The following is a 14,200-nucleotide window of genomic DNA, read 5'->3' on the forward strand; positions in this document are numbered from 1 at the left end:
TTCTGTTTTTGTTTGAGAATATCTGAATTTATTCTTTAGTTTGAATATCTGAATTTATCCTTTAGTTTTTTGCATTGCATAGAATTCTTTGTTGAGAGTCTTGTTCTTCCAGCACTTGGAGTATGTCCTCTCACTGCTTTCTGGCCTCTATGGTTTCTGACAAGAAATCAGCTGTTATTCGCATTGGGAATAAAAAGTGAGATTCCTCACTTTTCTTCTGCTGCTCTGCTGATTTTTTTCTTTGTCTTTCATCTTTTAGTAGTTTGTGATATATCTAGACGTGGATCTCTGAGTTTATCCTACTTCGAGTTCGTCGAGTCTTTTGAATGTGTAGATGAATATTTTTCATCAATTTTGGGAAGTTTGTGTTCATTACTTCTGTAAATATTCTTTCTGCCCCTTTTTCTCCTCTCCTTCTGGAATTTGCTCTACTTATGTTAGTACTCATAATGGTGTCCTGTAGAATACTCTTCTCATTTTTCTGCCTTCTTTTTTCTTAGGTTAAATAATTTCAATTGACCTCTCTTCAGATTGGCTCCTTCTTTATTTTGCTAGTGCAAATCAGCTCCTGAGCCACTCTGGTAATTTTTTTGTTTTAGTTATTGTACTTTTTTTTTTTTTAGGTGAGAGGAGGGGAGATAGTGAGGCAGACTCCCACATGCATCCCCACTGGGATCCACGCGGCAACCCCATCTGGGGCTGATGCTCGAGTACCAAGCTATTTCTAGCGTCTCAGGCTGACACGCTTGGACCATCTGAGCTATCTTCAGCACCTGGGGCCAACGCTCGAAACAGTTGAGCCATTGGCTATGGGAGGGGAAGAGGGAAAGAAGGGTGAGAGAGAGGCAGAGAGAAGCAGATGGTTGCTTCTCCAGTGTGCCCTGACCAGGAATCAAATCTGGGATGTCCGTATGCTGGGCCGATACTCTATCTACTGAGCCACTGGCCAGGGCCTATTGTACTTTTCAACTCCAGAACTTCTATGTAGTTTTTTACATAGTTACTTTCTCTTTATTGATATTCTGTATTTGGTGAAACATTGTTTCCTCATCATCTTACAGTCATTTTCATCTTTTATTACCACTGAACTTCATGTATACTTGTGTTATTATTACATTTCATTGTGTTATAATTTTTTTAAAGATTTTATTTATTGATTTTTAGAGAGAGACACACACAAAGGGAGCTTGGGGGGAGGAGCAGAAAGCATCAACTCATAGTAGTTGCTTCTCTTATGTGCCTTGACTGGGCAAGCCAGGAATTTTCAACCAGCAACTTCAGCATTCCAGATCAGTGCTTTGTCCACTATGCTACCACTGGTCAGGCAACACTGGAAGTCTTTAATACATGGTAAAAGTTCTTGTAATGATCTTTCATATAACTAGATTAATTGACACTTTATTAATCACACTGTTTTTATCAATACATACTGTTTTATTTCAGCATGCTGAAAAATTGTGGCTCAGAGGCTAACTTTAGTATATCTACTCACTTTTCCTTTTATGGGTTGAATTTAAAGGCTTACTCAGAATATGTAGTTAGTTACCAAACTTACTTGTTCAAGTTGTTTTCGTTTTTAACACATTTTTGGAAAACTTTGATTAAGGTGGACTATTAAAATAAAGTTTTGCTGTTAAATGAGGTAGGTAGTTATCATAGGATAACTATGAAATATTGGGGAAAATATTATTAAAATTAAGAAGTATTATTAAAATTAAGGATTGTACACTTAGGTTTTTTCATAGGTGTTGCTGAATTCTCACTGCATTTTAAAGAAACCAATATTGGGCCTGACCAGGTAGTGGTGCAGTGGATAGTATCGGCCTGGGATGCTGAGGACCCAGGTTCGAAACCCTGAGGTTGCCAGCATGAGCGTAGGCTCATCTGGCTAGAATGCAGGCTCACCATCTTAAATGTGGGGTTGCCGGCTTGAGCATGGGATCATAGATATGACCCCATGGATGCTAGCTTGAGCCCAAAGTTCGCTGGCTTGAAGCCCAAGGTCGCTGTCTTGAGCAAGGGGTCACTGGCTCAGCTGGAGCCCCCTGGTCAAGGCACGTATGAGAAAGCAATCAATGAACAGCTAAGGTGCTGCAAAGAAGAATTGATGCTTGTCTTCTCTCTCCCTTCTTGTCTGTCCCTACCTGTCCCTTTCTGTATCCCTCTGTCTCTGTCTCTCTCACTAAAAAAAAAAGATAGAACCAAGCTGGAAAGATGTTTGAAAGGCAGAATTGAAGGCCCTGGCCGTTTGGCTCAGCAGTAGAGTGTTGGCCTGGTCACACAGGAGAAGTGCCTATCTGTTTCTCCACCCTTCCCCCTTTCCTTTCTCCCTCTTTTCCTTTAGCAGCCAAGGCTCCATTGGAGCAAAGTTGGCCCCGGTGCTGAGGAGGACTCCATAGCCTCTGCCTCAGGCGCTAGAATGGCTCTGGTTGCAGTGGAGTAATGCCCCAGATGGGCAGAGCATTGCCCCCTGGTGGGCATGCTGGGTGGATCCTGATTGGGCGCATGCGGTGTCTGTCTTGACTGCCTTCCCCCCCGCCCCACTTCTCACTTTGGAAAAATACCAACCCCCCCCAAACCCCCCCCACACCAGTATTGGACATAGGAATGTATATAAATGAAAAAACCTCTTTTTTTTTTTCTTTTTAAGTGAGACAGATACAGACAGAAAGGGAGAGAGATGAAAAGCATCAACTTTTCATTGCGGCGCTCTAGCTTTTCATTGATTTCTCATATGTGCCTTGACTGCGGGGCTCCAGCTGAGCCAGTGACCTCTCCCTTGCTTAAGCTAGCGACTTTGGGCTCAGGCCAGTGACCTTGGGCTTCAAGCCAGCAATCATCCGGTCATGTCTATGACCCCATGCTCAAGCTGGCAACCCTGCGAAGCTGGCAACCTTGGAGTTTCGAACCTGGGTCCTCGGCATCCCAGATCGATGCTCTATCACTTTGCCACCACCTGGTTAGGCAACAAAGCCTCTTTTAATTGGGCCTATATCAATAGATCAGCAAATAATGCACGTTTATTTTTTTTTAGGAGGTCTGAGTTTTAAATGAAAATAAAAGTTTGAAGTATATGTGCATATCTTTTGAGATTCCCAATTTAACTGAAATTTTCTTTTAAACTGAACTAATGAGAGCTTCTGTATTATTTTTGTTTTCATATAATATTATGCTGTATTAATGAAGTATTAGGTCAAGAGAAATTTATGAATACATTTGCCTTAAATTGCTGTGGTAATATGTTGCTTTGGATTGTGGATACATACACATATACAAATATAATTTATTTAATTTAAATTTATTGGGCATATATTGAAAATTTAACTTTTACATTTGATTTATTAATGCAGCAGCCATTTTCTCCACAGGGCATCACCTGGCACAGTGGTTACTCCCCGTCTGGCTCCCACAGGTGTTAGTTGGGCTGACAAGGTTAAGGCTCATCATACAGGCTCTCCTGCTTCTTCAGATGTAGCACTGGCTCAGTCTTGCCCACCAATGACAGTGCAGAAGACGTCTTGCAAAAATGGCAAGTGATTTTGAATCATTTTTTTATGTAGTAGATATGTGGATATATATGGAAATACTTACATATTTTTTTGAAATTGGAGCTAATAGCCATATATACTTATCCTTTCACATCATTTATATATTAATCTGCCCTACTTAAAACTATAAAATAATCTTAAAAACTATGAAAGCATATGGTGATCATTTTAATTTCAGCTTTGCCCTGTGTAAACTTTAAGGAGAATGAATTCTTTTATCAAGTCATTTATAAGGTAGGTCCTTTATAACTCTTTTGACTTAAAACAAAAAATAGGCTACTTCATTCTCTAGGCAGTATACACTTATTTTTTTTATTTTTTATTTTTTATTTTTATTTATTCATTTTAGAGAAGAGAGACAGAGAGAGAGATAGAGATAGAGAGAGAGAGGGAGGGAGGAGCAGGAAGCATCATATGTGCCTTGACCAGGCAAGCCCAGGGTTTCAAACCAGCGACCTCAGCATTCCAGGTCGATGCTTGATCCACTGCACCACCACAGGTCAGGCGTCAGTATACACTTTTAAGTCACATGCCACTGTTTCATTAATATTTGAATATTATTTTGGTACTAATATAATATTCTATGTTTTTCTTTGTTCACACATCATTTTATATACCATCTGAATAATTAAGAGGCATAAATAAATAAAAGGGCTGTTATTTTGAGGGCCCACTTGACATTTATTCTCATCAGAATTTCCTTCATGAAATGTTTTTATATAAAAATTCAGAGTGGATTTTTTTATACCTCTATAGAGGCTTAGATTTTAGAATGATAGTAAATAATAATAAATTGGTGTTACAAGTTTAGGAGCATTTTAAGAATACTGCTTTTTTAATTTTCCTTCAATGAAAGATCTCTTTGGAGCTTTTTTGGTTCAGAAAGAAATTATTTTTGGCTTGACCAGGTAGTGGCGCAGTGGATAGAGCATTGGACTGGGAAGTGGAGGACCCAGGATTGAAACCCCAAGGTCACGGGCTTGAGTGCTGGCTCACCAGCTTGATCACGGGATTGCTGGCTTGAGTGTGAGATCATAGACATGACCCTATGGTCGCTGGCTTGAGCCCAAAGGTTGCTGGCTTGAGCAAGGGTCACTCACTCTGCTGCAGCCGCCCAGTCAAGGCACATATGAGAAAGCAATTAATGAACAACTAAGGAGCTGCAACGAAGAATTGATTCTTCTCATCTTTCTCCCTTTCTGTCTGTCTGTCCCTGTTTCTCTCTCTGTCTCTCTTTCTGTCTCAGTCACAAAAAAAGAAAGAAATTTTTTTGGATGTAACAAAGGTTTTGCCACATTTACATTATGGATATATTTTTTTGTTTTGTTTTTCTGGTGTTGTTCTAATACCAGACAAAGTAGAGAAGAAATATTTTTAAGAAAGATACTTTTTAATTGTTAAAAGGTCATTTTAACAGAGGGAGAAAAATCTAAATTTATAATATGTATAAATAACATCTTTAAAACATAAAGCAAAAACTGAAAAAACTGGAAAATTAAAAAATTTATACTCATATTTAGAGATTTTAACATAACTGTAACAACAACTGATAATACAAGTAGAGAAAACTCTGTAAACATGTAAACAGCCTGATTAATGAACTTGATATAATTGATATGTCTAACAAATAGTGTTATTCTTTTCCTTTTTTTTTTTTTTTTGTATTTTTCTGAAGCTGGAAACGGGGAGGCAGTCAGACAGACTCCCGCATGCGCCTGACCGGGATCCACCCGGCACGCCCACCAGAGGCGAAGCTCTGCCCACCAGGGGGCGATGCTCTGCCCCTCCGGGGCGTCGCCATGTTGCGACCAGAGCCACTCTAGCGCCTGAGGCAGATGCCATGGAGCCATCCTCAGCGCCCGGGCCATCTTTGCTCCAATGGAGCCTTGGCTGTGGGAGGGGAAGAGAGAGACAGAGAGGAAGGAGAGGGGGAGGGGTGGAGAAGCAAATGGGCGCTTCTCCTGTGTGCCCTGGCCGGGAATCGAACCCGGGACACCCGCACGCCAGGCCAACGCTCTACCACTGAGCCAACCAGCCAGGGCCTCCTTATTTTTTTTAATGCTTTAATCTGGAAGATTTTAACTGATGTTTTTCTCTGTTCTGTATGTTGAATCCATATTTTCTTTCTTTTTATTTTTTTTGTATTTTTCTGAAGCTGGAAACGGGGAGAGACAGTCAGACAGACTCCTGCATGTGCCCGACTGGGATCCACCCGGCACTCCCACCAGAGGCAACGCTCTGCCCACCAGGGGACGATGCTCTGCCCCTCCGGGGCATTGCTCTGCCTCGACCAGAGCCACTCTAGCGCCTGGGGCAGAGGCCAAGGAGCCATCCCCAGTGCCCAGGCCATCTTTGCTCCAATGGAGCCTTGGCTGCGGGAGGGGAAGAGAGAGACAGAGAGGAAGGAGGGGAGGGGGATGGAGAGGCAAATGGGCGCTTCTCCTATGTGCCCTGGCCGGGAATCGAACCTGGGTCCCCCTCACGCCAGGCCGACGCTCTACCACTGAGCCAACCAGCCAGGGCCTATTTTCTTGAATATGTTAATAATGGTTATTTTTAAAAGTTTCTGTCTAAAAAGTAAAATATTTAAGCCAAAGCAAAGGCTTTGAAGGCAAAGAAAACAGTGCTAAAAGGTGTCCAAAGCCGCAAAAAAAGAAGATCCGCCTGTCACCCACCTTCCGACGTCCAAAGACACTGTGGCTCCTAAGGCAGCTTAATACCCTGTGACCCCAGGAAAAACAAGCCTGACCATTATGCCATCATCCAGTTCCCCTTGATGACTGAGTCAGCCATGAAGAAGATAGACAACAGTACACTTGTGTTCATTGTGGATGTCAGGGCCAACAAACACCAGATAAACAGGCTCTAACATTGACATGGCCAAGGTCAACACCCTGATCAGACCTAATGGAGAGAAGGCATATGTTCGACTAGCTTCTGACTAGGATGTTCCCGACAAAATTAGAATCGTCTGAGTCCAGCTGACTAATTCTAAACATAAAGATTTTAAACTATATAAAAAAATCTAAACTACCTGCAGATTTGTTAATTAAAAACATTTTTGTGGGGTTCAGTTACTCAATCTTGTTTTATAGCAAGCCACATAATATTTAATTAAATGTTTAATATGGTATATTAAAAATTATAGAGGCTTCTTCTAAAAATAATTTTTTTTTGGCAAGAAGATAAGAGTACAAGCAGATCTCCTTAATTCTGTCAAAGTTTGGTTTGAGGTTTTATTAAAGTTGATATATTTTAATTTTGTCTTTATTCTTTTTGGGGTATCAACTGAAAACCTGGGGTTTTGCCAGGGCAACTACATTCCTGTTTTCCAACTTTTGTTTCTTCAGCACCATCCAGTTGTTACAAGATCTGCTTAGCTCATTAGCATCCCAGCTGTGCTTTCTGTGGGGTGCCTTGGAATCTTGCCCTATATATGCAAAGCTTAGCAATTGTCAGAGTTCTTAAGGGAAGATTGAATGCAGACATTTTGGCTCACTTTTCTGCAATCACCCCCTCTCCAAGATTTTTGCCCCTGAAGTCCCAGTTGCTTTAGACTCATTGAACTCTAGTGTCTGTCTCAGCCAGACAGGACTGCTGGTTTCTGTGAGGGCTCACTTCACCTGCACTGTGAATTCCAAATGTCTTCAGGGAAAATTCTGGGGTGAATGTGGATCTCATGTTGTTGTCCTTTCTTTTTCTCAGGGATTTTAATTCCTCAAATCTTGCTTATATTGCTTGCTTTCCAATCGCTTTAAACAGTTCATTTATATATTTTGTCTAGCTTTTATAGTTGTGTTTGGAAGAAAAAAGTTTAATTTTGATGCAGGTTATTTTGTTATGACTGTAACTATACGTATTCAAACACACATGGAGTTCAACTGACACATGCTGAGTCATTACACAGGTTTCAACGAATTTCAGATGATTGAACCCATTCTGTCTCTTCTGAACATAGTGGAATTAAGTTAGAAACCAGTTACAAAAAGATAACCATATAATTTTCAAATTTTTGGAATTTTAGAATATATTTCTGAATAATCCATGAGTCAGAAGAAACTGCAATGAAACTTTGAAAATGAAAATCTAATTAAAATGAACATTTAAAAATCTTATGTGATTGCCTGACCTGTGGTGGCGCAGTGGATAACGCATCGACCTGGAAATGCTGAGGTCGCCGGTTCAAAACCCTGGGCTTGCCTGGTCAAGGCACATATGGGAGTTGATGCTTCCAGCTCCTCCTGCCTTCTCTCTCTCTCTCTCCCTCTCTCTCTCCTCTTTAAAAATGAATAAAGAAAAAAAGGAAAAAAAAAGATTAAAAAAAAAAAATCTTATGTGATTAAGGTAAAGCTATGCTTTGAGGAAAATTTCTAGCCTCAATTGCACATATTAGAAGAGAAGAAAACTTAAATCCACACTTTGTCTATCACAAGAAGTTAGAATAGAACAAGGAACATGGAAGGAAAATATATAGGTGAGGATAGAGAAAATCAACAAAACCAAAAGGTTGTTCTTCAATTAGACTAATAAAATTAATAGACTTCTAGCAATATTAATGAAGAAAAAGAAAAGACAGGTGTAATGCCAAGAATGAAATGGGGGCATTTGTAGAGATCCTACAAGAATTAAAAAGATAGTAGGGAGATATTATGAACAATACTATACAGTAAATATAGAAATTTAGAAGAAATTGTCAAATTCTTTGAAAAATACAATGTAACAAAACTTGCATGGCAAGAATTAGAAAATGTGAATCTATACTTAAACATTCGTTCCCAAGTAAAATTCCAGGTAATGAAGACTTTTCCTGTGAATTCTTTCAAACATTTAAGGGAAAATACCATCTTATTAAATGCTTCCTGGGAATAAAAAGTGGAGTTTGTTTTCTAATAGCAGCAAAACCTTAATATCAAACCCTAACAAGGATAGTCCTGACGGATAGCTCGATTGGTTAGAACAGTGGTCCCCAACCCCCAGGCCATGGACCAGTACCGGTCCATGGGCCATTTGGTACCGGTCCGCAGAGAACGAATAAATAAGTTACATTATTTCCGTTTTATTTATATTTGACTCTGAACGATGTTTTATTTTTAAAAAATGACCAGATTCCCTCTATTACATCTGTCTAAGACTCACTCTTTTTTTTTTTTTTTTCTGAAGCTGGAAACGGGGAGGCAGTCAGACTCCCGCATACACCCGACCGGGATCCACCCGGCATGCTCTGCCCATCCGGGGCGTCGCTCTGTCGCGACCAGAGCCACTCTAGCACCTGGGGCAGAGGCCAAGGAGCCATCCCCAGCGCCAGGGCCATCTTTTGCTCCAATGGAGCTTCGGCTGTGGGAGGGGAAGAGAGAGACAGAGAAGAAGGAGAGGGGGAGGGGTGGAGAAGCAGATGGGCGCCTCTCCTGTGTGCCCTGGCCGGGAATTGAACCGGGGACTTCCGCACGCCAGGCCGACGCTCTACCACTGAGCCAACCGGCCAGGGCCAAGACTCACTCTTGACACTTGTCTCGGTCATGTGATACGTTGCCGCTAAAATTAAACCCATAAACTAGCAAAATGAGTGAAAAACAAAATTCCATTGAAGGTTTTTTTTGCGAAGTGGAAAAGGGCCAGTGAGGAGACAGAAGAAGAACCTACGACCTCGAAGAAAAAGAAGCCTTCATTTAACAGACAATACCAGGAGTCCTACTTGAAGTATGGATTTATCGCAACTGGTGATTCTCGCGCACCAAGGCCGCTCTGCATAATATTTGGTGACTGGCTAAGTAATGAGGCAATGAAGCCATCAAAACTGCTTGGCCACTTGGAGACCAAGCATCCTACTTTAAAAGACAAGCCTTCTGAGTATTTTGAAAGAAAATAAAGCATGAACAAGGACAGAAATAATTACTGGTGGTCACTACATCAATAAATGCGAGTGCACTGAGAGCATCATACTTGGTGGCTAATCGTATTGCTAAGGCTAAGAAGCCATTCACCATTGGTGAAGAATTGATCCTTCCAGCCACTAAAGACATTTGTCGGGAACTTCTAGGAGAGGCTGTGGTTAAAAAGATAGCACAGATGCCTCTTTCGGCTACCACCGTCACACGACGCATTGAGGAAATAGCAGAGGACATTGAATCACAATTGTTGGAAAGGATTAATAAATCACTGTGGTATGCTCTCCAGGTTGATGAATCTACAGATACTGACAACAAGGCAATGCTACTTGTTTACGTGCGTTATCTTTATCAAGAGAATGTGCATGAGGATATGTTATGTGCATTATCATTGCCAACCAAAACCACAGCCTCAGAACTATTTAAATCGCTGGATGACTATATATCAGGAAAACTGAAAATGGTCTTTTTGTGTCGGCATATGCACAGATGGAGCTGCTGCCATGACCGGAAGGATGTCTGGTTTAACTACTCGGATTAAGGAGGTTACACCTGAATGCGAGTCTACGCATTGTGTCATTCACAGGGAAATGCTGGCTAGCCGAAATATACCACCAGAACTTAACAGTGTATTGAATGATGTCGTTAAAGTTATTAACCACATCAAAGCATACGCCCTTCACTTGCGCCTGTTCGAGCAGCTTTGTGAGGAAATGAACGCAGAGCACAGACACCTTCTCTTATACAGAGAAATAAGATGGTTATCCCGAGGGAGATCCCTGGCCAGAGTGTTTGAATTACGAGAGCTGCTGCAGAGATTTCTCTCAGAAAAAAAGTCACCGCTAGCAGCACATTTCAGTGACAAGGAATGGGGTCGCAAAACTCGCTTACTTGTGCGACATATTTAACCTCCTCAGTGAACTCAATCGGTCACTTCAGGGGAAAATGACAACTGTCTTCAAGTTGGCAGATAAAGTAGCTGCATTTAAAGCCTAACTGGATTTGTGAGGATGACGCGTGAACAGGGGTATATTTGACATGTTTCAAACATTTGTGGGGACTTTGGAAGAGACTGAGCCCAAGCCTTCATTGTCCCAGCTGGTACGCGATCACCTGTATTTGCTTTTAAAAGAGTTTGAACTTTTTTAAACTCTTCCCAACCACAAAAGACCCACGAATTGCCAAGGAATGAATCCGTGATCCATCTGTCAACAAACCAGGTGAATCCAGCATGTCTATGCAAGAAGAGGATCAACTACTGGAGATCACAAATGACGGCGGCCTTAAAAATATGTTTGAGACTACAACTCTGCCGGTATTCTGGATTAAAGTCATGGCAGAATACCCTGAGATCGCCACAAAAGCACTAAAAACCCTGTTGCCATTTCCGACATCCTATTTGTGTGAAGCGGGATTTTCTGCAGTGACAGCAACCAAAACAAAATTACAGAATAGACTGGACATAAGCAACACACTTCGGGTGTCATTGTCTCCCATTACCCCTAGATGGGACCATCTTGTTGCAGAGAAAGAAGCTCAGAACTCCCACTGATTTAGCGTTATGGTTGTAACCTCTCATTCTATATAAACATTATAATAAGTAACCCTTAACTTACAATATTCATAACAATGGTGAGTTATATTTTTCTTTTTTTTTTTTTTTTCTTTTTTTCTTTTTTTTTTTAAATAAATTTTTATTAATGGTAATGGGATGACATTAATAAATCAGGGTACATATATTCAAAGAAAACATGTCTAGGTTATTTTGTCATCAAATTATGTTGCATACCCCTCGCCCAAAGTCAGATTGTCCTCCGTCACCCTCTATCTAGTTCTCTGTGCCCCTCCCCCTCCCCCTAACTCTCTCCCTCCCTCCCTCCCATGTCCTCCCTCCCCCCCCACCCTTGGTAACCACCACACTCTTGTCCATGTCTCTTAGTCTCATTTTTATGTTCCACCAATGTATGGAATCATGTATTTCTTGTTTTTTTCTGATTTGCTTATTTCACTCCTTATAATGTTATCAAGATCCCACCATTTTGCTATAAATGATCTGATGTCATCATTTCTTATGGCTGAGTAGTATTCCATAGTGTATATGTGCCACATCTTCTTTATCCAGTCTTCTATTGAAGGGCTTTTTGGTTGTTTCCATGTCTTGGCCACTGTGAACAGTGCTGCAATGAACATGGGGCTACATGTGTCTTCACGTATCAATGTTTCTGAGGTTTTGGGGTATATACCCAGTAGAGGGATTGCTGGGTCATAAGGTAGTTCTATTTGCAGTTTTTTGAGGAACCACCATACTTTCCTCCATAATGGTTGTACTACTTTACAGTCCCACCAACAGTGAATGAGGGTTCCTTTTTCTCCACAGCCTCTCCAACATTTGCTATTACCCGTCTTGTTGATAATAGCTAATCTAACAGGAGTGAGGTGGTATCTCATTGTAGTTTTGATTTGCATTTCTCTAATAACTAATGAAGCTGAGCATCTTTTCATATATCTGTTGGCCATTTGTATCTCTTCCTGGGAGAAGTGTCTGTTCATGTCCTCTTCCCATTTTTTTATTGGATTGTTTGTTTGTTTGTTGTTGAGTTTTATGAGTTCTTTGTAAATTTTGGATATTAGGCCCTTATCTGAGCTGTCGTTTGAAAATATCAGTTCCCATATAGTTGGCTGTCTGTTTATTTTGATATCAGTTTCTCTTGCTGAGCAAAAACTTTTAATTCTGATGTAGTCCCATTCATTTATCTTTGCCTTCACTTCTCTTGCCATTGGAGTCAAGTTCATAAAATGTTCTTTAAAACCCAGGTCCATGATTTTAGTACCTATGTCTTCTTCTATGTACTTTATTGTTTCAGGTCTTATATTTAGGTCTTTGATCCATTTTGAATTAATTTTAGTACACGGGGACAGGCTGTAGTCGAGTTTCATTCTTTTGCATGTGGCTTTCCAGTTTTCCCAACACCATTTGTTGAAGAGGCTTTCTTTTCTCCATTGTGTGTTGTTGGCCCCTTTATCAAAGATTATTTGACCATATATATGTGGTTTTATTTCTGGGCTTTCTATTCTGTTCCATTGGTCTGAGTGTCTATTTTTTTGCCAATACCATGCTGTTTTGATTATCGTGGCCCTATAATATAGTTTAAAGTCAGGTATTGTAATGCCCCCAGCTTCATTCTTTTTCCTTAGGATTGTTTTGGCTATTCGGGGTTTTTTATAGTTCCATATAAATCTGATGATTTTTTGTTCCATTTCTTTAAAAAATCTCATAGGGATTTTGATGGGAATTGCATTAAATTTGTATATTGCTTTGGGTGATATGGCCATTTTGATTATATTTATTCTTCCTATCCAGGAACAAGGAATATTTTTCCATCTCATTGTATCTTTTTCGATTTCCCTTAACAATGCTTTGTAATTTTCATTATATAGGTCCTTTACGTTCTTTGTTATGTTTATTCCTAGGTATTTTATTTTTTTTGTTGCAATCGTGAAGGGGATTATTTTTTTGAGTTCGTTTTCTAATATTTCATTGTTGGCATATAGAAAGGCTATGGACTTTTGTATGTTAATTTTGTATCCTGCGACCTTACTGTATTGGTTTATTGTTTCTAATAATCTTTTTGTGGAGTCCTTCGGGTTTTCGATGTATAGGATCATATCATCAGCAAAAAGTGATAGCTTTACTTCTTCTTTTCCGATATGGATGCCTTTTATTTCTTTGTCTTGTCTGATTGCTCTGGCCAGAACTTCTAGCACCACGTTGAATAAGAGTGGAGAGAGTGGACAACCCTGTCTTGTTCCTGATTTAAGATAGAAAGTCCTCAGTTTTATGCCGTTTAATAGGATGTTGGCTGATGGTTTATCATATATGGCCTTTATCATATTGAGATATTTTCCTTCTATACCCATTTTGTTGAGAGTCTTAAACATAAAATTGTGTTGTATTTTATCAAAAGCCTTTTCTGCATCTATTGATAAGATCATGTGGTTTTTGTTCTTTGTTTTGTTGATATGGTGTATTACATTAACCGTTTTGCGTATGTTGAACCATCCTTGAGATTCTGGGATGAATCCCACTTGATCATGATGTATTATTTTTTTAATATGTTGTTGTATTCGGTTTGCCAGTATTTTGTTTAGTATTTTAGCATCTGTATTCATTAGAGATATTGGTCTGTAGTTTTCTTTCTTTGTGCCATCCTTGCCAGGTTTTGGTATGAGGGTTATGTTGGCTTCATAAAATGTCTTTGGAAGTATTGCTTCTTCTTCAATTTTTTGGAAGACTTTGAGTAGAATAGGAACCAAGTCTTCTTTGAATGTTTGATAGAATTCACTAGTATAACCGTCTGGGCCTGGACTTTTATTTTTGGGGAGGTTTTTAATAGTTTTTTCTATTTCCTCCCTGCTGATTGGTCTGTTTAGGCTTTCTGCTTCTTCATGACTCAGTCTAGGAAGGTTGTATTGTTCTAGGAATTTATCCATTTCTTCTAGATTGTTGTATTTGGTGGCATATAATTTTTCATAGTATTCTACAATAATTCTTTGTATTTCTATGATGTCTGTGGTGATCTCTCCTCTTTCATTTTGGATTTTATGTATTTGAGTCCTGTGTCTTTTTTCCTTGGTGAGTCTTGCTAAGGGTTTGTCAATTTTGTTGATCTTTTCAAAGAACCAGCTCCTTGTTTTATTGATTTTTTCTATAGTTTTTCTGTTCTCTATTTCATTTATTTCTGCTCTGATTTTTATTATCTCCTTTCT

At 39.8% G+C, this 14,200-nt stretch overlaps 1 protein-coding gene across 5 annotated transcripts in view; it reads left to right on the plus strand.

Moving 5' to 3' along the window:
* SCAPER (S-phase cyclin A associated protein in the ER) overlaps nt 1–14,200 on the plus strand; it is a 312,812-nt gene that overhangs the window by 48,245 nt on the left and 250,367 nt on the right. For all 5 annotated transcript variants that reach the window (XM_066239323.1, XM_066239324.1, XM_066239326.1 and 2 more), the window contains one exon: nt 3,369–3,529. In XM_066239323.1, coding sequence (XP_066095420.1) covers nt 3,369–3,529 — 161 coding nt within the window. The remainder of the gene's footprint in view (nt 1–3,368; nt 3,530–14,200) is intronic.

Source organism: Saccopteryx bilineata, chromosome 7, assembly GCF_036850765.1.
Source record: "Saccopteryx bilineata isolate mSacBil1 chromosome 7, mSacBil1_pri_phased_curated, whole genome shotgun sequence".
NCBI classification, from domain to species: domain Eukaryota; kingdom Metazoa; phylum Chordata; class Mammalia; order Chiroptera; family Emballonuridae; genus Saccopteryx; species Saccopteryx bilineata.